At 44.4% G+C, this 25,903-nt stretch overlaps 1 protein-coding gene across 1 annotated transcript in view; it reads left to right on the forward strand.

The window, feature by feature from the left end:
• The window catches only part of SUGT1 (SGT1 homolog, MIS12 kinetochore complex assembly cochaperone), a 123,428-nt gene that overhangs the window by 23,534 nt on the left and 73,991 nt on the right, over positions 1–25,903 (forward strand). The window contains exons 6-9 of the mRNA XM_044286181.1: positions 2,572–2,642; positions 8,142–8,195; positions 16,464–16,483; positions 17,991–18,025. Of these exons, the coding sequence (XP_044142116.1) occupies positions 2,572–2,642; positions 8,142–8,195; positions 16,464–16,483; positions 17,991–18,025 (180 nt within the window). The remainder of the gene's footprint in view (positions 1–2,571; positions 2,643–8,141; positions 8,196–16,463; positions 16,484–17,990; positions 18,026–25,903) is intronic.

Genomic DNA, 25,903 nt, shown 5'->3' on the forward strand with positions numbered 1-25,903 from the left:
GTCACCTTCCTATTGCAATAAATTATTTTGTTACCTCTTCTCGCATCTTATGCAAGAGAGACGTGTCTGCTGGGCACTGCTGAGGGAAGGACCATCTTGGCTACCGCCACATAATGGAGTTTGATTTACATGGCTGACTATGTAATACCAAGCCTGCTGGTACTCCTACACGTGCAACAAATTTTGTGCCATACACTGTGTAGATGCTCACAATAATCACGCAACAGGCCTCAAGGGGGCACTCTGGCACTCACTGCACCCGTGATCTTGGATGTGACTGTAATGGCTCATGCATTCCACATCTTGCAGAACGGTACATTCTGCCCTCTATAGAACTGTTCTATCCTTGTCCGTAAAACAGACAAGAATAGGATGTGTTTTATTTTTTTGCGTTGCTGTGGAATGGACATACAGATGCGGAGAGAACACAGGTGTGCTGTCTGTACATTTTGCTGCCCCATTGAAGTGAATGGGTTCACATCTGACCCACAAAAACTGTGGATTGTGTGCAGATACGTTTGTGTGCATGAGCCCTAAGGGTGAACTCTGCTCCCACACTCTCCTAATGCATAGGCTGCCAAGGAGTTAAGCGCCCTCCAAGCACGTCCAAATACCATGTTGCCACCACCCTTCACAGCAGACGAGACGCCACACTACAGAACACTCACAGGAATGCACTGGGGCACATTCAGTACAGTGCAGGGATGGCCAACCTGAGGCTCTCCAGCTGTTGGGAAACTACAACTCCCAGCATGCACACACTGCCTACATCTATCAGCCTACTGCAGTGCATAGTAGGAGTTGTAGTTTTACTATAGTTGGAGAGCCTCAGGTTGGCCATCCCAGCTATAGTGTCTGCACCTGTTTTTAGACAGTCTTATATTATTATTTTTTGTCTCATTTACTACTGAAAATGCACCTGTTTTGGAGGCATTAGTGCCTTGTTTGCCTGTTTTTTTTGAAGTTTTCTAACTTTTGTGCCTATTTTCCGCCTTAGGCTACTTTCACACCTGCGTTCGGTGCTGATCCATCTTGTATCTGCACAGACGGATCGGCACCTATAATGCAAACGCTTGTATCCGTTTACATTATTCTTTAAAAAAAAAAGTCTAGTCAAAATGGATCCATCCTAGCTTACTGGTACATTGAAAGTCAATGGGGGACGGATCCGTTTTCGATTGCACCATATTCTGTCAGTGAAAAACGGATCCGTCCCCATTGTAAGCCGGGACGGATCCGTTTGGCTCTGCATCGTCAGGCGGACACCAAAACGCTGCAAGCAGTGTTTTGGTGTCCGCCTCCAGAGCGGAATGGAGGCGGAACGAAGCCAAAATGATGCATTCTCAACTGATCCGTTTTGGGCTGCTTGTGAGAGCCCTGAAACTGATCTCGCAAGCGGACCCAGAAACGCCAGTGTGAAAGTAGCCTTATTTTGCGCCTGATTTAGTCGTAAAAACAGTGTCATTTCTACTCCACTTCAGGGCTGTCATACTTTTATGCCGCTGTTTTGAGTGGTGAGTTGTGCCACATTTTGACTACTTTTTATGGAGCGTGCACCCAATTTCAGCTCACTTGCATCACCTTTTCATGCGCATGCTAATTATACCAGTATTATGGCGTCATTCTTGTGTAAAGTAGAACTGGCTTAGTTGCCCACAGCAACCAATCCGATTCCACCTTTTATTTTCCAAAGGAGCTGTCAAAAATGAAATGTGGAATCTGGTTGCTATGGGCAACTAAGCAAATTCTACTTTACACCAGTTTGATAAATGACCCCATTAGTGAATATGTCGTACTGATAAAGAACCACTAGAGGTCAGACTAATGCCAGTATGCCTAGCCTCATTTATAAAGTGCTTGATAAGTAGTCGGCAAAGGTGAAGAAAATACGAAAGCCTAAAAACAGGCAAGCTTGATAAATGTACCCCACTGTGTTCTAGTATAAGACAGGCAAAACTCTTAGCACACTGACCTTCAATGGTAACACAGCGAAGCAGCAAGGAATGACTAGTACAGTGCTACAAAAAAGATGATATGGTGTATTATGTCATTTGAAGTACTACTTCTTGTAGATATCTATAAGATGGATAAAATGAGCAGCAATTTATACATGATATTTTACCAGCCCAGGCATACCAAACACTAATCTAAAATATTAATAATTGTATCCAATATGTCATTTGCTAGGTTTCCAATATTCGAAAATCCTGGCGCTTGTGACTAGAGATGAGTCTGCGTTCCTTGATCATAAGACCATGGGTTATTTATTACAAAACGTGAATTATGACAAGGTTGTTTTTTGAAGTACGGTATATATTTTTTGGCCTGTGATATATACAGTCCTGTCACTAGTATGAGGTATCTGGTGACGGGCTGACTGAAGGAATTCCGTTAGCTTCTGTCACTTCCAAGCAGCCTCCGTTATTACCTCAGTGATCGTAAGCACACAGACCGCTCGGGAGACCGCTGAGGACAGTGATTGGCTGCAGTGGTCACACTTGTCACATTATAAACAATGTGAACGTATGCCTTTGCTGTTACTTTCTAATTGTTTGAAACCCACTTTTACAGGGAGGCTGAATTCCACTTAAAGAATTACTCAACTGCACAAGATTCATTTGAACAAGGCCAAACATTGAATTGTGAGTATATGTCTATATTGTGGACTGGTTCTCATCTATTCCTGTGTAGGTTGGATGTATGTTTAGGATGCTTCTGGCAGATTTAGTAATACTGTAGACAGTGTAAAGTGAAACAGGCAGTCTAAAGATGCGCCAAATGTTTTACATGCTGGATAATAAATGGGATACATACTTAGACTCTTGTCTAACGTTATGCCAATGGTTTACTTACTTTGTGACAGAATTTTGTGCAAACACTTCGAAAATGTTGCATGATAGGTAGTGCCCCTTTCCCTCTAACCTCCATTATTTTCCCTTTAAGCCACACCCATTCAGCAAGCTAGGTGCACTAGATATTTCTAAAACGGGTTGTGCCAAATTGGCCAAGTGGGCCAAAGTGTCGCAACATTTTATGGCAAAACCTAGGAGCAATTACATTAATCAGTGTGGACCATTGTCTTCACCTGAACCTGAGGTTTCTTGTATGCCCATAATGTTTTCTGTAGGAAAAGTGGCATATATTAGGGAAGCAACGAGTACTCGATTAAATAGAGTAATTTGACACACAAAAAATTATTGATGCAATTTTTTTTGCATCGAGGATTCGTTTGTGTCACATGACCACAGAGCGGGAGTAAAGCGCTTGCTATTACTCCCGGCTCTGTGGTCTCCTGCTGGCCCACAATGCACTTGGAATACTCACCTTTCCAGCAGGGGGCCTCCGGACACTCCACAGCATGTCCATGGTCCCGTGCTGTACTAACCTTCTGACGTATGCTTGCCTTCACCTGACACGCTGTGAGACGTCAGGCCCAGAGCAGCACGGAACGATGAAGTGTCGGCGGCGCCCCTGCTGGAAACTTAAGTTGATGACAACGAGTGGGTGGGGGCGTGACTATGGCCGGGCGCCCCCGGAGTGCACAGTGTTATAGCAACCAATGACGCTGTGCACTGTGGGTGTCAGGAGGAGGGGAGCAGAGACTGTGTGGCACAAGGGGGGGGGGCAGAGACTGTGTGGCACAAGGGGGGGGCAGAGACTGTGGCACAAGGGGGGGGGCAGAGACTGTGTGGCACAAGGGGGGGGGCAGAGACTGTGTGGCACAAGGGGGGGGGCAGAGACTGTGTGGCACAAGGGGGGGGGCAGAGACTGTGTGGCACAAGGGGGGGGCAGAGACTGTGTGGCACAAGGGGGGGGGGGCAGAGACTGTGGCACAAGGGGGGGGCAGAGACTGTGTGGCACAAGGGGGGGGCAGAGACTGTGTGGCACAAGGGGGGGGGCAGAGACTGTGTGGCACAAGGGGGGGGGGCAGAGACTGTGTGGCACAAGGGGGGGGGCAGAGACTGTGTGGCACAAGGGGGGGGCAGAGACTGTGTGGCACAAGGGGGGGGGCAGAGACTGTGTGGCACAAGGGGGGGGGGGCAGAGACTGTGTGGCACAAGGGGGGGGGGGCAGAGACTGTGTGGCACAAGGGGGGGGGGGCAGAGACTGTGTGGCACAAGGGGGGGGGCAGAGACTGTGTGGCACAAGGGGGGGGCAGAGACTGTGTGGCACAAGGGGGGGCAGAGACTGTGTGGCACAAGGGGGGGCAGAGACTGTGTGGCACAAGGGGGGGCAGAGACTGTGTGGCACAAGGGGGGGGGCAGAGACTGTGTGGCACAAGGGGGGGGGCAGAGACTGTGTGGCACAAGGGGGGGGGGCAGAGACTGTGTGGCACAAGGGGGGGGGCAGAGACTGTGTGGCACAAGGGGGGGGGGCAGAGACTGTGTGGCACAAGGGGGGGGGGCAGAGACTGTGTGGCACAAGGGGGGGGGCAGAGACTGTGTGGCACAAGGGGGGGGGGCAGAGACTGTGTGGCACAAGGGGGGGGCAGAGACTGTGTGGGACTTGGTAAGAGAGGTGACCACCAAATGGTCACTCTGGCTGAGCTCCAAAGATTCTGTGAGTAGATGAGATAAACTTCCAGAAGGTCAACCATCACTGCAGCACTCCACCAATCTGGGCGTTATGGTTGAGTCGCCTGAAAGAAACTTTTTTTGCGTAAAAGACACACAAAAAAGTATCTGGTCTGATGAAACCAAGATTGGCTTTTTAAGAGGACCTTTGATGGGTCGAAACATTGTAAACTATCAGGATATGAAGCGTGGCGCCCAGGGATCTCACTGCACTTACTATTATTCCTGGGCGCCGCTCCGTTCGCCCACTGTGGCCTCCGGTATATTCTCCCGCTCTGTATGCTAATTGCTAGCATCGGAGCAATGGGGAGGAGACTGCCCCTTTTCTCAATGTGTGTCTCCTTCTCCCTGGCTGTGACGCTCTGCGCTTTGATTGGACAGTGCTACAGCCAGGGAGAAGGAACACCCATTGAAAAAAAGGTCCTCTTTAAATCTAAGCATCATGTCTGGAGGAAACCAGGCACAGCTCATCACCTGCACAATCCTATCACTAAAGTAAAGCATGGTGGTGGCAGCATCATGCTGTGAGGGTGTTTTTCATCGGCTGGGACAGGGAGACTAGTCAAAGTAAAGCTGAGTGGAGCAAAGTACAGAGATATTCATAATGAAAACCTGATCCAGAGTGCTTTGGACTGGGCTGAAGGTTCACCTTCCAACAAGACAATGACCCTAAGCACATAGCCAATACAACACAAGTACCTAAGGGACATCTCTGTGAATGTCCTTGAGCCCTGGCTTGAACTCAGTTGAACATCTCTGAAAAGACCTGAAAATGGCTGTCCACCAGTGGTCCCCATCCAACCTGAGAGCTGGAGATGATCGGCTGAGAAAGATGACAAACCTTGTGGCATCACTGGAGGCTCTAATTGGCAAAGGTGCATCAACTATGTACTGAGAAAAGGGTCTGAATACTTATGGTAATGCAATATTTTAATTAAAAAAAAAATGGCAAAGATTTCTAACATTCTTTAGTTTCTTATTTTGGAGTTTTGAGTGCAGGATGAGGGGGAAATTTTGGCACACACAGAGATGCTTCTGCTGGCTCTAGTAAGTTTCCTATCTCACTCCAGTGCTGAATCCACAGCTGCATTGCTCAGTACTGTTGTATACCTTCTCCATTCGCCGGCACTGAAAGAGTCCGGGGGGTAGAATCTCTTCTATGTAAATGATGTTGTGGATGGGAGACAGCAGCTAATCTTTGTCTACTATCTCTACAATTAGACACTCAACCTGCAGACAGGAAACTGGTTAAATGCAGAATACAAGTTTTTATAGAATGGCCAGATATAGTAGCTTATTCTGAAAAGTCACCTGGAACTATAGGTACATTTCACAATTTTGTAATTGCATTGGTTAAAATGTATGTTTGTAGCAGATAACACAAAATCTCCATGGAGAATATACTGTTGTCTTCTGCAGGAGTGCTAGTCATCAGAGATCTGTTTTGGTGAGAGAGAGCTTTCCAGTGAGCTGTCATTTTGATTTGGGTAGTGAAACACTTTTACAGGATGAGGTGAAGCAATATATTCTCTGTAGACAGTCTAGAGTGATGAAACCAGCTATTGATCCAGTCAGCAATATGCCTTCCAGTGTGTGAATTACTGTAATCCCTAATATTCCCACGATTTAGTCTGCTTTTCATGCTATTTAAGTGATGTGCCATTCATGTTTATTTATATCTGATGACCCTAAATTATGACAGATTTGTTTTCTCTAATGATTATTGCGTAGTCAGAATGCACAAAAGACCAGCACTAAATTCGAAATGTATTGTGTGTATCCTATATGAAAATCCACTCTGCAAACCTCCAAATCATTGTTATAAATGTGGGTGTCATGTGTCTGATGCTTGAAATGAATACACCATTGGGATTGAAAATGGCACCATATGCACAATGAATGTACTGATGAAAATGTCTGTATAGTGCACCGAGGGCCTGCTCTTGTGCACTAATTTGCATATGGATTAAAAGAATGTTTTCTCAAGATTGAAGAACTGGCTCTAGCACCTGACCTCCATATATATCTATAGTTGATGATATCTGTTTTTCTGTTTATTGCCCATTTCAGGTTTTTCAGAAAACCGTAGCATGCAGTATTTTTACCTCCGGCCAAAAATCCGGAGCACTTTGACTGAACGCCGGATCAGGCCTTTTTCCCATTGACTTGCATTAACGCCGTATCCGGCGCCGTGTATTCCATCAAACCGGATCCGGCTTTTGCATGTTAAACCCGAAAAATGTGAAAAAAAAGTTAAAGTCCATAAATGGTGGATCCGTCTTTTCCAATGCATTTTTACATTGTGATCAAAATCCTGATCAGGATTCAAATGTAATCCGGATCCGGCGGGCAGTTCCGGTGTCTGAATTGAACGCCGGATTTAAACAACGCTAGTGTGAAAGTAGCCTTAGTCCTGACAGCTCCAGCACATGCTGATGAGTCCTGATATTCATAATCTCCTTGTTCCTACTGCGATCTGTGGCAGGTGAGCAGGGGAGAAGCTGGAAGCTCATGAATATTAGGACTGTGGTATGTACTGGAGCTGTTCAGTACAAGATTTTAGCAAAACATCTTTTTGCTTAGAGGAATTATCACTAGTTTATGTTGCCCTTATTTAGGACAGTATAAACTGGTGACAGATTGCCTTAAAGGGGTTCTTTTTAGCTAGTGCCTGCACCCCTAAACTAAAGATTGATACTTACCCACTCCCCGCTGTGCTGATCCTCTGCACTGCCTCTGTAGGGCCCATGTCCCAGCTCCCGCAGTGTTGGCATCGGGTGCAGCTTGGGCATAGTCACATGCTGCTCTGCTGCAGCCAACGCCAGCTTCAGAGGGGATGTGCTGCTTGTGACCATACTGTCAACACTGGGGGGACTGGGATGTGGACACAGCTGAGGACTTGCAGAGGACTGTAGCAGTGGGGGGCAGGTAAGTATGAATCTTCAGCTTAGGCTACTTTCACACTAGCGTTCGATCGGATCCGTTCTGAACGGATCTGATCATAATAATGCAGACGGAGGCTCCGTTCAGAACGGATCCGTCTGCATTATTTTAGCATATAACAGCTAAGTGTGAAAATAGCCTCGTACGGATCCGTCCAGACTTTCAATGTAAAGTCAATGGGGGACGGATCCACCTGAAGATTGAGCCATATTGTGGCATCTTCAAACGGATCCGTCCCCATTGACTTACATTGTAAGTCTGGACGGATCCGCACGCCTCCGCACGGCCAGGCGGACACCCGAACGCTGCAAGCAGCGTTCAGCTGTCCGCCTGTCCGTGCGGAGGCGAGCGGAGCGGAGGCTGAACGCCGCCAGACTGATGCAGTCTGAGCGGATCCGCTCCATTCAGACTGCATCAGGGCTGGACGGCTGCGTTCGGGTCCGCTCGTGAGCCCCTTCAAACGGAGCTCACGAGCGGACCGACGAACGCTAGTGTGAAAGTAGCCTAAGGGAGGCAAGGTGCAGGCACTTGCTAAAATGTCCTTATTCCCAGATAAGCCCTTTTAAGTTATACAAATATGAAAAGCTTAATGTTTGCTAATTGTTAAAAAAATTCTTCCTTTAGCATCGGAGTCATCATTTTCTTCATGGATCAAGAAGTGTGAAGAAATGTTAAACAGTAAGTAACAAGGTTTGGCTTCCAAATCTTCCCCTTAAAGCCTCATGCACACGACCGTATGTATTTTGCGGTCCGCAAGAAATACGGATAATGTCCGTGGGCATTCCGTATTTTGCGTAATGGAACAACTGGCCTAGAACAGTACTATCCTTATCCATAATGCGGACAATAAAAGGACATGTTCTATTTTTTTTTGCGGAACGGAAACGGAATGCACACGGAGCACCTCTGGGTTTTTTTTTTTTTTTATTTTTTTTTTTTTTTTTTGTGGACCCATAGAAATGAATGGTTCCGCATACGGTCCGCAAAAAAAAATAATGGAACGGACATGGAAAGAAAATGCGTTTGTGTGCATGAGCTCTTACTGTTACCTCTGGGTGCATGCTGGCTGGCATGTTTTGTGTTCGGTAATAAGACCTGTTGGAATTGGGGTAACATTGTTTAACACCTCAAAGGGGTTTACCTCATTAACAACATTTATCGCTTATCCACAGGATAGGTTATAAATGTTCTGACCTCTTGGGGCCTTAATGTCTAGTATGAATGGAGCAGTGGCACGTATGTGTCACCATCATTACGTCCACTTAGATTAGTCCCATAGAAGTGAATGGAACAGTGGTCACACATGTGCACTTCAGCTCCATTCACAAAATGGACTCTGGTGAAATATGTTGTTAATGGGGAAAACCCCTTTAATTACTAGTAGTTTGTTACATAAATGGGCTTCAACAGTGTGCCGCGGCTGGTGAAAGACATTTTACTCACTTTCCTTTTCATGGTCTCTTTTGACTAAGAGGTGCGGGATAGACCTGATCTGTGCAAAAAAAATCATCTGTGTGCATTATCGACTGTAGCCCAGCTTGCAGCCGCTTTGTATGTTACCACCCACTGTACGCCCGTTTAGCAGACGCTGTTACAATGATTTGCATATGGGCATCCGATTAGTTGTTTCAGGAAATAACTAGATAAGATTGAAAAAGTTTAATAGTGTGCCGGGCTGAAGATTTCCTTGTACATTTTTGTAAACATAGGTTATCAGTGCAAGCATTGAAACAGAAATAGAAAAAAAATATTCCTCCAGCGTCTATAGAAAACATTAATGTAGATTTCCACCGAAAACGACTTATGTATTTCAAGCCTTTACTCTTTCGTACTCATAGCTAGGGATTGACCGATATTGATTTTTTAGGACCGATACCGATAATTTGTGAACTTTCAGGCCGATAGCCGATAATTTATACCGTTATTCTGGGAATTTTCATTTTTGAAAAAAAATAAAATAAATTCCCACAAATCTGATGAAAATTAAAGTTTATTGTTAATGTGTTTTTTTTTTTTTTTTAAATCTTTCTTTTTCATTTATACTTAATATTTTTTTTTTAACTAACTTTTAGCCCCCTTAGGGACTAGAACCCTTGTCCTATTCACCCTGATAGAGATCTATCAGGGTGAATAGGCGCTCACACTGTCCCTGCTGCTCTGTGCTTTGTGCACACAGCAGCATGGAGCTTACCATGGCAGCCAGGGCTTCAATAGCGTCCTGGCTGCCATGGTAACCGATCGGAGCCCCAGCATTACACTGCTGGGGCTCCGATCGGAGGAGCAGGGGAGAGAGGATCCTGTGGAGGGGCGCACTGCGCCACCAATGCTTAATACTGTGTTCCCCATACGCTATCGGAATATCGGCAAAATAAATACCGATAGCGTTCAAAATCCTGAATATCGGCCGATAATATCGGTAAATCCCTACTCATAGCTATAAGTGAAGTATGCTTTTCCAATAGTTTCAAATAAACCTTAGAGGTTTTTAAACTTTTCTGTGGATACTAGAAGAACACTTTTATTTTTTTCCTGGCTGCTTCTAAGGGCTTGTTCACACGACCGTGTGAAGCCTGTGCACATGCTGTGGACCGCAAATTGCGGTCCGCTAATCACAGGCACCTGCTGTGTGGCAGCCACATAGGGATCGCGGCCCCATTTTCTTGAATGGGTCCGTGATCCCTCCGTTCTGCAAAAAGATAGCGCTAGCTCTATCTTTTCGCGGTGCGGAAGTACGGAACCACCGTTCCCCATCTCCGGATTTGCGGACCCGTTAAAATGAATAGGTCCGCATCCATGATGCGGAATGGCCATGGAACTGGACCCGTGTATTGCGGATCCGCAAATGCCGCCCGCAATACGGGCACGGGCTTCAAACGGTCATGTGAACAAGTCCTAAGGCTACTTTCACATCTGTGTTTTCAATTCCGCTATTGAGATCTGTCATAAGATCTCAATAGCGGAAGAAAATGCTTCAGTTTTGTCCCCATTCATTGTCAAAACTGGACAAAACTGAACGAAACGGAATGCACCAAAATGCATTCTGTTTTGTTTGGTTGCGTCCCCATTGTGGACAGAGTAACGCTGCAAGCAGCGTTTTTCTGTTCGCGATGTGGTGCAGAGCAAGACGGATCCATCCTGACACACAATGTAAGATGTAAGTCAATGGGGACGGATCCAATAAATAAATAAGTGTGTGTATGTATATATATATATGTGTGTGTGTGTGTGTGTGTGTGTATGTGTGTGTGTATATGTGTATATGTGTGTGTGTATATATATATATATATATATATACAGACGTGGACAAAATTGTTGGTACCCTTTGGTCAATGAAAGAAAAAGTCACAATGGTCACAGAAATAACTTTAATCTGACAAAAGTAATAATAAATTAAAATTCTATAAATGTTAACCAATGAAAGTCAGACATTGTTTTTCAACCATGCTTCAACAGAATTATGTAAAAAAATAAACTCATGAAACAGGCATGGACAAAAATGATGGTACCCCTAACTTAATATTTTGTTGCGCAACCTTTTGAGGCAATCACTGCAATCAAACGCTTCCTGTAACTGTCAATGAGACATCTGCACCTCTCAGCAGGTATTTTGGCCCACTCCTCATGAGCAAACTGCTCCAGTTGTGTCCGGTTTGAAGGGTGCCTTTTCCAGACTGCATGTTTCAGCTCCTTCCAAAGATGCTCAATAGGATTGAGGTCAGGGCTCATAGAAGGCCACTTTAGAATAGTCCAATTTTTTCCTCTTAGCCATTCTTGGGTGTTTTTAGCGGTGTGTTTTGGGTCATTGTCCTGTTGCAAGACCCATGACCTGCGACTGAGACCAAGCTTTCTGACACTGGCTAGTACATTTCTCTCTAGAATTCCTTGATAGTCTTGAGATTTCATTGTACCCTGCACAGATTCAAGACACCCTGTGCCAGACGCAGCAAAGCAGCCCCAGAACATAACAGAGCCTCCTCCATGTTTCACAGTAGGGACAGTGTTCTTTTCTTGATATGCTTCATTTTTTCGTCTGTGAACATACAGCTGATGTGCCTTGGCAAAAACTTCGATTTTTGTCTCATCTGTCCACAGGACATTCTCCCAGAAGCTTTGTGGCTTGTCAACATGTAGTTTGGCATATTCCAGTCTTGCTTTTTTATGATTCGTTTTCAACAATGGTGTCCTCCTTGGTCGTCTCCCATGTAGTCCACTTTGGCTCAAACAACGACGGATGGTGCGATCTGACACTGATGTTCCTTGAGCATGAAGTTCACCTTGAATCTCTTTAGAAGTCTTTCTAGGCTCTTTTGTTACCATTCGGATTATCCGTCTCTTAGATTTGTCATCAATTTTCCTCCTGCGGCCACGTCCAGGGAGGTTGGCTACAGTCCCATGGATCTTAAACTTATGAATAATATGTGCAACTGTACTCACAGGAACATCTAGTTGCTTGGAGATGGTCTTATAGCCTTTACCTTTAACATGCTTGTCTATAATTTTCTTTCTGATCTCTTGAGACAGCTCTTTCCTTTGCTTCCTCTGGTCCATGTCGAGTGTGGTACACACCATATCACCAAACAACACAGTGATTACCTGGAGCCATATATATAGGCCCAATGGCTGATTACAAGGTTGTAGACACCTGTGATGCTAATTAGTGGACACACCTTGAATTAACATGTCCCTTTGGTCACATTATGTTCTGTGTTTTCTAGGGGTACCATCATTTTTGTCCATGCCTGTTTCATGAGTTTATTTTTTTACATAATTCTGTTGAAGCATGGTTGAAAAACAATGTCTGACTTTCATTGGTTAACATTTATAGAATTTTAATTTATTATTACTTTTGTCAGATTAAAGTTATTTCTGTGACCATTGTGACTTTTTCTTTCATTGACCAAAGGGTACCAACAATTTTGTCCACGTCTGTATATATATATATATATATACACACAGTACAGACCAAAAGTTTGGACACACCTTTTCATTCAAAGAGTTTTCTTTATTTCCATGACTATGAAAATTGTAGATTCACACTGACTGAAGGCATCAAAACTATGAATTAACACATGTGGAATTATATACATAACAAAAAAGTGTGAAACAACTGAAAATATGTCATATTCTAGGTTCTTCAAAGTAGCCACCTCTTGCTTTTGATTACTGCTTTGCACACTCTTGGCATTCTCTTGATGAGCTTCAAGAGGTAGTGACCTGAAATGGTCTTCCAACAGTCTTGAAGGAGTTCCCAGAGATGCTTAGCACTTGTTGGCCCTTTTGCCTTCACTCTGCGGTCCAGCTCACCCCAAACCATCTCGATTAGGTTCAGGTCCAGTGACTGTGGAGGCCAGGTCATCTGGCGCAGCACCCCATCACTCTCCTTCATGGTCAAATAGCCCTTACACAGCCTTGAGGTGTGTTTGGGGTCATTGTCCTGTTGAAAAATAAATGATGGTCCAACTAAACGCAAACCGGATGGAATAGCATGCCACTGCAAGATGCTGTGGTAGCCATGCTGGTTCAGTATGCCTTCAATTTTGAATAAATTCCCAACAGTGTCACCAGCAAAGCACCCCCACACCATCACACCTCCTCCTCCATGCTTCACGGTGGGAACCAGGCATGTAGAGTCCATCCGTTCACCTTTTCTGCGTTGCACAAAGACACGGTGGTTGGAACCAAAGATCTCAAATTTGGACTCATCAGACCAAAGCACAGATTTCCACTGGTCTAATGTCCATTCCTTGTGTTCTTTAGCCCAAACAAGTCTCTTCTGCTTGTTGCCTGTCCTTAGCAGTGGTTTCCTAGCAGATATTCTACCATGAAGGCCTGATTCACACAGTCTTCTCTTAACAGTTGTTCTAGAGATGTGTCTGCTGCTAGAACTCTGTGTGGCATTGACCTGGTCTCTAATCTGAGCTGCTGTTAACCTGCGATTTCTGAGGCTGGTGACTCGGATGAACTTATCCTCTGCAGCAGAGGGGACTCTTGGTCTTCCTTTCCTGGGGTGGTCCGCATGTGAGCCAGTTTCTTTGTAGCGCTTGATGGTTTTTGTGACTGCACTTGGGGACACTTTCAAAGTTTTCCCAATTTTTCGGACTGACTATCTTCATTTCCTAAAGTAATGATAGCCACTCGTTTTTCTTTACTTGGCTGCTTTTTTCTTGCCATAATACAAATTCTAAGGCTGAGTTCACACGGGCGAGATTTCCGCGCGGGTGCAATGCAGTAGGTGAACGCATTGCACCTGCACTGAATCCGGACCCATTCATTTCAATGGGGCTGTGCACATGAGCGTTTTTTTTCATGCATCACTTCTGCAATGCTTTAAAATCGCAGCATGCTCTATATTCTGCGTTTGTAACGCAGGACAGGGCCCATAGAAGTGAATGGGGCTGCGTTAATAACGCATTGCATCTGCAAGCAAGTGCGGATGCAATGCGTTTTTCACTGATGGTTGCTAGGAGATGTTGTTTGTAAACCTTCAGTTTTTTATCACGCGCGTGAAAAACGCATCAAAACGCATTGCACCCGCGCGGAAAAAACTGAACAACTAAACGCAATTGCAGCCAAAACTGACTGAACTTGCTTGCAAAATGGTGCGAGTTTAACTGAACGCACCCTGAACGCATCCGGACCAAATCTGTCACGCTCGTGTGAACCCAGCCTTACAGTCTATTCAGTAGGACTATCAGCTGTGTATCCACCTGACTTCTCCACAACGCAACTGATGGTCCCAACCCCATTTATAAGGCAAGAAATCCCACTTATTAAACCCGACAGGACACACCTGTGAAGTGAAAACCATTTCAGGTGACTACCTCTTGAAGCTCATCAAGAGAATGCCAAGAGTGTGCAAAGCAGTAATCGAAGCAAAAGGTGGCTACTTTGAAGAACCTAGAATATGACATATTTTCAGTTGCTTCACACTTTTTTGTTATGTATATAATTCCACATGTGTTAATAATAGTTTTGATGCCTTCAGTGTGAATCTACAATTTTCATAGTCATGAAAATAAAGAAAACTCTTTGAATGAGAAGGTGTGTCCAAACTTTTGGTCTGTACTGTATATATGTGTGTATATGTGTGTGTATGTATATGTGTGTGTATGTGTATATATATATATATATATATATATATATATATATATATTTATTACACACATACATTGCATGTCAGGACAGATCCATCATGGCTATATAAGACATAATACAACCAGATCCGTTCATGACGGATGCATGCGCTTGTATTATTGTAACGGAAGTGTTTCTGCAGATCCACGACGGATCCACAGAAAACGCTAGTGTGAAAGTAGCCTAACAAAGGCAACCATGCTTGCTATGGTTATCTGCCGTTTAGAAAAAACAAAACATAAATTATTTCTAAGGTGTTTTTTTAAACCCCCCCCCACCCAAAAAAAAACCCCACTATCATAAAACATTTGAAGAGATTTTATTCTTTCAAAATGCATATTTCCTACAAGTAAAGATCACTTATTAATTATACTGCATAGTTCATAGTTAAAAAACACAAAAATGACAGTATCATGTACCACCTCCCCAAAAAATATTAAATTGTTAAAAGCTACCATAGTTGATAAATGATATGTATCCCAAAATGATACCAATGAAAACTGTAATGTCTAAGGCCTCGATCACATGTCCGTGAAAAAATCCATGTGTGTTTCATCCGTGAAGGATCTGTGCTTGGTCCGTGCTTCCTGTTTTTGCCCTCCGCGTGTCATCTGTATTCGATGTACACTGCTCAGCTGAAAATTAGTTTCCAGAGCTGCTTGCAGAGTTTTGGTGTCCGCCTGACGAAGCAGAGCCAAACGGATCTGTACTGGCACACAATGGAAGTTCAGCCTTTTCGTTTAGGAGCAGGAGAACGGAAGGGACTGATTTGGCACATGACTGAGCCGAACGATACCTAAGGACCAAATAGACTATAATGCGGTCCGTTAGGTGTTCGCTCAGAAGAAGATTTTTGAAGTCCTGCATGCACTACTTTTTGTCTCCGCTCCAAAATCTTCTGAACGGAAACCTAACAGACCCCATTACAGTCTATGAGCTCCTTGGGTTCCGTTCGGCTCAGTTATGTGCTGAATCTGTCCCTTCCGATCTCCTGCTCCGTTTAGGACTGAAAGGCTGAACGGTGATGTGAACGAAGCCTAACGCTGGGTTCACACCTGAGCGTTTTACAGCGCGTTCCTACGCGCTGTAAAACGCACAACAGGCAAGAACCAATGATTCCCTATGGGAAGGGTTCACACCTGGGCGTTTTACAGCGTGTACGATCGCGCTGTAAAACGCCCGACGCTCATACAAGTACAGGAGCTTTTTTTGGCGCGTTTGACGCGCGTTTGGGCCATAGACTCTTTGGACAACACTGCTGTCAATCACCCAAACGCGCGTCAAACGCGCGTTCACTATTAAAAAAAACGCGCGACAAAAACGCGCATAGAAACGCGCGTTTGAGAAACGCCTAGGTGTGAACCCAGCGTAAATGGTGTGTTTTTGTTTCTTTGTCACTGACCCATGGTCAGTAAAAAAAAAAAAATATACAGATTTGTGAATATGGACACATTAAAACCAATTGGTATGTGTGCTGCAGAAAATGCAGATGGCACACATCAGTATAAATGTAAATGTAAACGTGGCCTTATGCACACCCAAACGGTGCCACTGAAAAATATAACTCATCCAACGAAAAAAAAGCTTTTATAGCACTGCAAAAAATAATTGTTATGGATCTTGAAATGTGAAAACAAAAAACAGAAATAGTTGGATCCTAAATTTCCAATATCGATATCTCTTTAAGGGTGTTAAAGCTGCATACTGTGATTGATTTAGAAAAGATTTAGAACTCTGCGCATAATAGTAGTAATTATTACTCATAAACCAATTGTTTGTGTAGTGACAATTTTGTATTTTGTTTGTTCCTAGGTTCGTCATGTCCTGAACTGGTAAGAATTGTTGCATTGCTCTATGTACCCCTATAAACCATGACATACCGGTATAAACAAAGCTGTAACTACTACTTTTTCAGAGTCTCGCTGCACTGCTCCGAGTGCAGTGTCAGGGTAGCAAGTAACAGACCAGTGACACAGAGCTGTTGTCCTCTCACGCTTCGGGGTCTCCATGTTTTCCTGTGTGATGCAGCTTGAGCCTGTCTGCCCTCTCTGCCCTCTGTCAGCTCTTACATGCAGAACGCAGTGAGACCAATTCGAAGCTACATCCCACAGAACTATACTGTAGAGTCGGCACACACAGATAGTGCAGGCAGTGTGAGGCGGGAGCTTTATACAACTCCAGCCAATCATTGGTCAGCCAGGTTCATAGGTATAAATCTGCTGACAGATGCCCCTTAACCCGTAGAGGACCCGCGCCATACATGTACGGCGCAGATGTCCGTGACTTAAGGACTAGCTCCGTACAGAAATTTCATCTCCATTTTCCATTAATTCTTGTGGAACACCTAAAGGGTTAACAAAGTTTGTAAAATCAGTTTTGTTTACCTTGAGGATGTAGTTTTTAAAATGGGGTCACTTTTTTAGAGTTTCTACTCTAAGGGGGCATCAGGGGGCCTTCAAATGGAACATGGTGTCAATAAACCAGTCCAGCAAAATCTGCCTTCCAAAAACCATATGGCGTTCCTATCCTGTGCAATGCCATGTGCCTGTACAGCAGTTTACGACCACATATGTGGTGTTTCTGTAAACTACAGAATTGGGACCAAAAATATTAAGTTTTGTTTGGCTGTTAACCCTTGCTTTGTAACTGGAAAAAATTGATTAACATTGAAAATCTGCCAAAAAAGTGAAATTCAGAAATTTAATCTCCATTTTCCATAAATTCTTGTGGAGTTAACAAAGTTTGTAAAATCCGCTTTGAATGCCTTGAGGGGTGTAGTTTGTAAAACGGGGTCATTTTTGGGTGGTTTCTATTATGTAAGCCCTGGTCCTTAAAAAAGTGGGTTTTTAAAATTTTCTGAAAGATTTCAAGATTTGCTTCTAAACTTCTAAGCCTTGTAACATCCCCAAAAAATTAAATGGCATAAAAAAATGATCCATACAGGAAGTACACATATGGGGAATGTAAAGTAATAACTATTGTTGGAGGTATTTCTATCAATTTCTCTAATAGTAGAGAAATTGAAATTTGAAAATTTGCTAATTTTTAAAAAATTGTGGTAATTTTTTTTTTTTTATAAATTAGACTTAATTTTTTTTACTCTATTTTACCACTGTCATGAAGTACAATATGTGACGAGAAAACTATCTCAGAATGGCCTGTATAAGTAAAAGCCTTTTAAAGTTATCACCACATAAAGTGACATGCCAGATTTGCAAAAAAATGGCCTGGTCCTTAAGGTGAAATATGGCAGGGTCCTGAAGGGGTTAAAGAACTATTTTACAGTGTTTTTAACTACCACCGTGTTAATGGTGAACACCGCATCTTTTCTCCCAACAGCAGTCCACTAACCAGAAGAAAGCATTACCATACAGGTATTTTTTATTTAATGTATTAGCAACATGATGTAGAAACTGTTAAGAAGCTCTTATAGATGGATGCATGATGGTTTTTACTAAACGCAAACAAGATTTATAAAAGCCAAGATTCAAAACTGGAACTTGGCTCTTCATCATCAAGAACATATATAAAGCTTTCTGCTCACGGTGACAAAAAGGCCATTCTGTGTTTTTATAAAAACCCAACCTTGGTTGATATATAGTACACATTGGTATCATTTCCGTATGATCTTGTGCCTTTCAAAACTATTCAATGTGAGCTTCAATACCAGACATTAAAGGTCCTATGCAGCCACACTTGTAATTAGAAACGTTAGCTCTTGGATCAACACTATTTTTCAGAAGTGTGGTGCTATCCTCTGGGTAGGTCATCAATATCAGATCAGCAGCGGCCTGACTCCCAGGACCCCCAGCTGTTAGAAAAGGCAGTGGCGGTCCATAAGCACTTAGGTCTCTTCCTAGGCCAGTGATGTCACTGTATGTTGGTCACGTGGCCTAGATGCAGCTCAGTCAAGTCAGTGGGGCTGAGCTGCAATACCAAGCACAGCCACTATACAACGTATGACGCTGTGCTTGGCAAAACTGTCGGGAGCAGAAACAGCTGATTGGTGGGGGTGCCAGGAGATCCCATCTATGTGATAATGATGACCTATCCTGAGGATAGGTCATTGTTATCTTTACACAGATAACTCCTTTAAAGGCCACTTTAAAGTGGTATTCCGGTTACTAAAAGTTATCCCTTATCCTGGATAGGGCAGAATAGGAGATAACTGTCTGCTGCGTACCCCCATCCTGATGGTGTGACAGATCCATTGTCTATGGGAATGGTGGAGATAGCAGAGTGCAGTGCTCATAGAGAATGAATGGAGCTGTAGAGTGCATGCTTGACCTGTCACTTGATCTGGACCCCCTATAATTATGCCTTAGGCTACTTTCACACTAGCGTTCGATCGGATCCGTTCTGAACGGATCCGCTCATATTAATGCAGACGGTGGCTCCGTTCAGAACGGATCCGTCTGCATTATATTGGCAAAAAATGGCTAAGTGTGAAATTAGCCTGAGCGGATCCGTCCAGACTTTCACATTGAAAGTCAATGGGGGACGGATCCGTTTGAAGATTGAGCCATATTGTGGCATCTTCAAACGGATCCGTCCCTATTGACTTACATTGTAAGTCTGGACGGATCCGCACGGCCAGGCGGACACCCGAACGCTGCAAGCAGCGTTCAGGTGTTCGCCTGCTGAGCGGAGCGGAGGCTGAACGCCGCCAGACTGATGCAGTCTGAGCGGATCCGCATCCATTCAGACTGCATCAGGGCTGGACGGAAGCGTTCGGGTCCGCTCGTGAGCCCCTTCAAACGGAGCTCACGAGCGGACAGCCGAACGCTAGTGTGAAACTAGCCTTATCCTGCGGGGATAACTGATTAACGTTTAGTAACAGTAATACCCCTTTAACTGTAGCAGATTTTCTCTAAACAGCATGGTAGGCCACCGCATATTTATTACAGTTTCAGCCCTGATGTCCTCGGCTGACCACCGTCACTGTTTATTACAGTTCACTATCCCTCCATAGAGTAACGCTGTGCATGTCACTGTACAAGCGCTACCCCGATGTATGTGCACGTTGTTATTCTGTTGAAGCCTCTGATGTTCCATTGTTGTGTGGAGAATGGTCTAAAACTAATGTTCACATTAAATACAGCATACATTTACCTTAAAATGATGGCAGAAAATAAAAGGGTTGTCCCATCTCAATATTTTTGGCATATTGCTGGGATATACCAAAGTGTCAGGTGCAGGTACCACCTCTGTCCTGTCTCCAGAATGCCTCCCCCAGACAATGGTATGCTCTACTTCACTTCGTGTGTCCCGTTCTGGAGATAGTAGCGGGTTTCAGAGGTGGTACCCACACACATCTGACTTTTATGGTATATCCTAGCAATATGTCATAAATGTTCAGATAGGAAAAGCCCTCAAAGTAGCTGTACATCCAGCTTACATGTAACTTGCTGCGTCTAAACTGGTAACCGGGGCTGTGACACTTTATAGAGCAGAGACACTACAGAAGCCGGCAAGCGACCAATCGGAGTGCTTTGTTGCTGGTGATCGCTCTGATTGGTTGGTCCGTAGCGTATATTTAGAAAATGTGTTTTTGTCGCTGCACTCAAAGTCCAATAACATTTTTATTTTACTACTGACTGCGCTTTAACCACTTCAGCCCCGCTAGGTGAAACCCCCTTCATGACCAGGCCACTTTTTACACTTCGGCACTACACTCCTTTCACCGTTTATCGCTCGGTCATGCAACTTACCACCCAAATGAATTTTACCTCCTTTTCTTCTCACTAATGGAGCTTTCATTTGGTGGTATTTTATTGCTGCTGACATTTTTACTTTTTTTGTTATTAATCAAAATGTAACGATTTTTTTGCAAAAAAATGACATTTTTCACTTTCAGCTGTGAAATTTTGCAAAAAAAACGACATCCATATATAAATTTTTCGCTAAATTTATAGTTCTACATGTCTTTGATAAAAAAAAAATGTTTGGGCAAAAAAAAAATGGTTTGGGTAAAAGTTATAGCATTTACAAACTATGGTACAAAAATGTGAATTTCCGCTTTTTGAAACGGCTCTGATTTTCTGAGCACCTGTCATGTTTCCTGAGGTTCTACAATGCCCAAACAGTATAACTACCCCACAAATGACCCCATTTCGGAAAGTAGAAACCCTAAGGTATTCGCTGATGGGCATAGTGAGTTCATAGAACTTTTTATTTTTTGTCACAAGTTAGCGGAAAATTATGATGATTTTTTATTTTATTTTTTTTCTTACAAAGTCTCATATTGCACTAACTTGCGACAAAAAATAAAAAATTCTAGGAACTCACCATGCCCCTCACAGAATACCTTGGGGTGTCTTCTTTCCAAAATGGGGTCACTTGTGGCGTAGTTATACTGCCCTGGCAATTTAGGGGCCCAAATGTGTGAGAAGAACTTTGCAATCAAAATGTGTAAGAAATGACCGGTGAAATCCGAAAGGTGCACTTTGGAATATGCGCCCCTTTGCCCACCTTGGCAGCAAAAAAGTGTCACACATCTGGTATCACCGTACTCAGGAGAAGTTGGGGAATGTGTTTTGGGGTGTCATTTTACATATACCCATGCTGGGTGAGAGAAATATCTTAGCAAAAGACAACTTTTCCCATTTTTTTTATACAAAGTTGGCATTTGACCAAGATATTTTTCTCACCCAGCATGGGTATATGTAAAATGACACCCCAAAACACATTCCCCAACTTCTCCTGAGTACGGCGATACCACATGTGTGACACTTTTTTTGATGCCAAGGTGGGCAAAGGGGCGCATATTCCAAAGTGCACCTTTCGGATTTCACCGGTCATTTTTTACAGATTTTGATTGCAAAGTACTTCTCACACATATGGGCCCCTAAATTGCCAGGGCAGTATAACTACGCCACAAGTGACCCCATTTTGGAAAGAAGACATCCCAAGGTATTCCGTGAGGGGCACTGCGAGTTCCTAGAATTTTTTATTTTTTGTCACAAGTTAGCGGAAAATGATGATTTTTTTTTGGTTTTTGTTTTTCTTACAAAGTCTCATATTCCACTAACTTGCGACAAAAAATAAAAAATTCTAGGAACTCACCATGCCCCTCACAGAATACCTTGGGGTGTCTTCTTTCCAAAATGGGGTCACTTGTGGGGTAGTTATACTGCCCTGGCAATTTAGGGGCCCAAATGTGTGAGAAGTACCTTGCAATCAAAATGTGTAAAAAATGGCCTGTGAAATCCGAAAGGTGCACTTTGGAATATGTGCCCCTTTGCCCACCTTGGCATCAAAAAAGTGTCACACATCTGGTATCGCCGTACTCAGGAGAAGTTGGGGAATGTGTTTTGGGGTGCCATTTTACATATACCCATGCTGGGTGAGAGAAATATGTTGGCAAAAGACAACTTTTCCCATTTTTTTTATACAAAGTTGGCATTTGACCAAGATATTTATCTCACCCAGCATGGGTATATGTAAAATGACACCCCAAAACACATTCCCCAACTTCTTCTGAGTACGGCGATACCAGATGTGTCACACTTTTTTGCAGCCTAGATGCGCAAAGGTGCCCAAATTCCTTTTAGGAGGGCATTTTTAGACATTTGGATCCCAGACTTCTTCTCACGCTTTAGGGCCCCTAAAAAGCCAGGGCAGTATAAATACCCCACATGTGACCCCACTTTGGAAAGAAGACACCCCAAGGTATCCAATGAGGGGCCTGGCAAGTTCATAGAAATTTTTTTTTTTCGCATAAGTTAGCGGAAATTGATTTTTTTTTTTTGTTTTTTTTCTCACAAAGTCTCACTTTCCGCTAACTTAGGACAAAAATTTCAATCTTTCATGGACTCAATATGCCCCTCAGCAAATACCTTGGGGTGTCTTCTTTCCAAAATGGGGTCAGTTGTGGGGTGTTTGTACTGCCCTGGCATTTGAGGGTCTCCGCAATCATTACATGTATGGCCAGCATTAGGAGTTTCTGCTATCCTCCTTATATTGAGCATACAGGTAATGAGATTTTTTTTTCCGTTCAGCCTCTGGGCTGAAAGAAAAAAATGAACGGCACAGATTTCTTCATTCGCATCGATCAATGTGGATGAAAAAATCTCTGCCAAAAAAAAAAAATGGAGGGGAAAGGCGTCTGCCAGGACATAGGAGCTCCGCCCTACATCCATACCCACTTAGCTCGTATGCCCTGGCAAACCAGATTTCTCCATTCACATCAATCGATGTGGATGAATAAATCATTGCCGGGATTTTTTATATATATATATATATATATATACAAAGATAGGAACGCTGCCTCCTCCTCAGCTCGTATGCCTCGGCAAACGTATCTGTCACTGCAGAGGAGAAAATCCCGTCTTGCAGCGCTGCATACACCGACTTGCGTGTAATCTGACAGCAGCGCAATGCTTCTGTCAGAATGCACATCGGTGCTGCAGCTAGTAGATCGGTTGGTCCACCTGGAAGGTAAAAAGACAAAAAAAGAAAAAACCAGGCCACAACGCAATAATTTTATTAACTTTGGAACAGAACATGTAACTTTAACTTTTGGAACTAAACATTAACCTGTTTGCTTACCTGTTTTTTTTTTTTTTAGTTTTTTTTTACCTTTTATAGAACAAACCTCTCCTTCCCCATGGGTCAAAGTGCAAATCGCCCAAAGATGTGGCGAAGTGCGTTATGCACTTTGTCCCATGTGAAAGGAGACGTTTGCAGCAGCTGTGAGTGAATGGGCCCTAATAGCCCTGTGTGCCTATCCTGGTGAGATGTGATCCCTATGCTAGGTGTACCTGTGTGTGGTACTTTCGGAAACACTCCCCTAAGCATAGGGCAGGGTGGTCGGGACAGTCAGGACAGAAATAGCGGGTGTCACGCCTTATTCCACTCCTGCTACAGACACGACATTTTTTTCGGGGTGGCGGTCGGTTTGAGGTACCAGCAACGACACTGGGGAAGTGTCGCTCGTGTAGACTGCTAACTACACTGGTGGATGGGGCCACGGAACCTCCTGGATACAGGAGGTTCGCGATGATCTCTTCCTGAAATTTGAGGAAGGATCCAGTTCTCCCAGCCTTACTGTAGAGAACAAAACTATTGTACAGAGCCAATTGAATTAAATATACAGACACCTTCTTATACCAGCGTCTGGTGCGTCGGGAAACTAAATACGGAGCCAACATCTGGTCATTGAAGTCGACCCCTCCCATGTGGAGGTTATAGTCGTGGACTGAGAGGGGCTTTTCAATGACACGGGTTGCTCGCTCAATTTGTATTGTCGTGTCTGCGTGAATGGAGGAGAGCATGTAAACGTCACGCTTGTCTCTCCATTTCACCGCGAGCACTTCTTCGTTACACAGTGCGGCCCTCTGCCCCCTTGCAAGACGGGTGCTAACGAGCCGTTGGGGGAAGCCCGCGCGACTAGTTCGCGCGGTACCACAGGCGCCAATCCGTTCTAGAAACAAATGCCTAAAGAGGGCCACACTTGTGTAGAAATTGTCCACATAAAGATGGTACCCCTTGCCGAATAAGGGTGACACCAAGTCCCAAACTGTCTTCCCACTGCTCCCCAGGTAGTCAGGGCAACCGACCGGCTCCAGGGTCTGATCTTTTCCCTCATAGACCTGAAATTTGTGGGTATAGCCTGTGGCCCTTTCACAGAGCTTATACAATTTGACCCCATACCGGGCGCGCTTGCTTGGGATGTATTGTTTGAAGCCAAGGCGCCCGGTAAAATGTATCAGGGACTCGTCTATGCAGATGTTTTGCTCAGGGGTATACAAATCTGCAAATTTCTGGTTGAAATGGTCTATGAGGGGCCGAATTTTGTGGAGCCGGTCAAAAGCAGGGTGGCCCCTGGGACGGGAGGCGGTGTTGTCGCTAAAGTGCAGGAAACGCAGGATGACCTCAAATCGTGTCCTGGACATAGCAGCAGAGAACATGGGCATGTGATGAATCGGGTTCGTGGACCAATATGACCGCAATTCATGCTTTTTTGTCAGGCCCATGTTGAGGAGGAGGCCCAGAAAAGTTTTAAATTCGGAAACTTGGACTGGTTTCCACCGGAAAGGCTGGGCATAAAAGCTTTCCGGGTTAGCGCTGATAAATTGTGTGGCATACCTGTTTGTCTCTGCCACGACTAAGTCTAAAAGCTCCGCAGTCAAGAACAGCTCAAAAAATCCCAGGGCCGAATCGATCTGAGCTGTCTCAACCCGAACTCCAGACTGGGTGGTGAAAGGGAAAACTACGGGTGTGGCTGAAGTTGGGGACTGCCAATCAGGGTTTGCCAGCACCTCTGGAATTCTAGGGGCTCTACGGGCACGTCTTTGCGGTGGCTGCGACGGGGTCACTACTGCACGTGCCACCGTACCAGCTTCAACTGCCCTTCTGGTGCTCGCTACTTCACCAGGTTGTACGGAAGTGCTGGTACTAGGTCCAGGAAGGGCTGGGCTGCTGGTGTATGCCTCACCACGTAATCCGACAGCACCAGCCCCACTCTGCTGCTCTTGAAGCGGATCCTGCGCAACCTGCGGTCTAGCGACACTGGGGCCGGGTACGCCTGGTGCTATCAGGGACCTCAGCCTCCTCGTCCGAACTTTGGGTCAGAGAGCCACTGCTTTCTACAGGTTCGTATTCTGACCCGCTGGATTCATCAGATGAAGCCTGTAGGCCTCTTCAGAAGAATACCCCCTGTTAGACATGTGGGCAACTAAATTTCGGGGTATTCCCTGAGACTACCCAAGAAAAAAAAAGCAAGCCTGTCTTACAAATGGGAGGCTAGCGAAGTACCGGAGGCTGCTGCGGTTGATAAAAAATATCAAAACTGATTTTTTTTTATCGCCGCAGTGCGTGTAAAGTGAATGTGCAGCGATCAAAAAAAAAAATTTTTTTTTGTCACTGCGGCGGGGCGGGCGTGGGTGTACGCACGTGTGGGCGACCGATCAGGCCTGATCGGGCAAACACTGCGTTTTGGGTGGAGGGCGAACTAAAGTGACACTAGTACAATTATAGATCTGACCGTGATCAGTTTTGATCACTTCCAGATACTATAAAAGTACAAATGCTGATTAGCGATACGCTAATCAGCGAATAACGGACTGCGGTGCGGTGGGCTGGGCGCTAACCGATCCCTAAACTACCTAACCAAGGGGCCTAAACTATACTGAAACCTAACGGTCAATACCAGTGAAAAAAAAAAGTGACAGTTTGCACTGATCACTTTTTTCCTTTCACTAGTGATTGACAGGGGGGATAAAAGGGGTGATCAAAGGGTTAATTGGGGT

Source organism: Bufo gargarizans, chromosome 3, assembly GCF_014858855.1.
Source record: "Bufo gargarizans isolate SCDJY-AF-19 chromosome 3, ASM1485885v1, whole genome shotgun sequence".
In the NCBI taxonomy this organism is placed as follows: domain Eukaryota; kingdom Metazoa; phylum Chordata; class Amphibia; order Anura; family Bufonidae; genus Bufo; species Bufo gargarizans.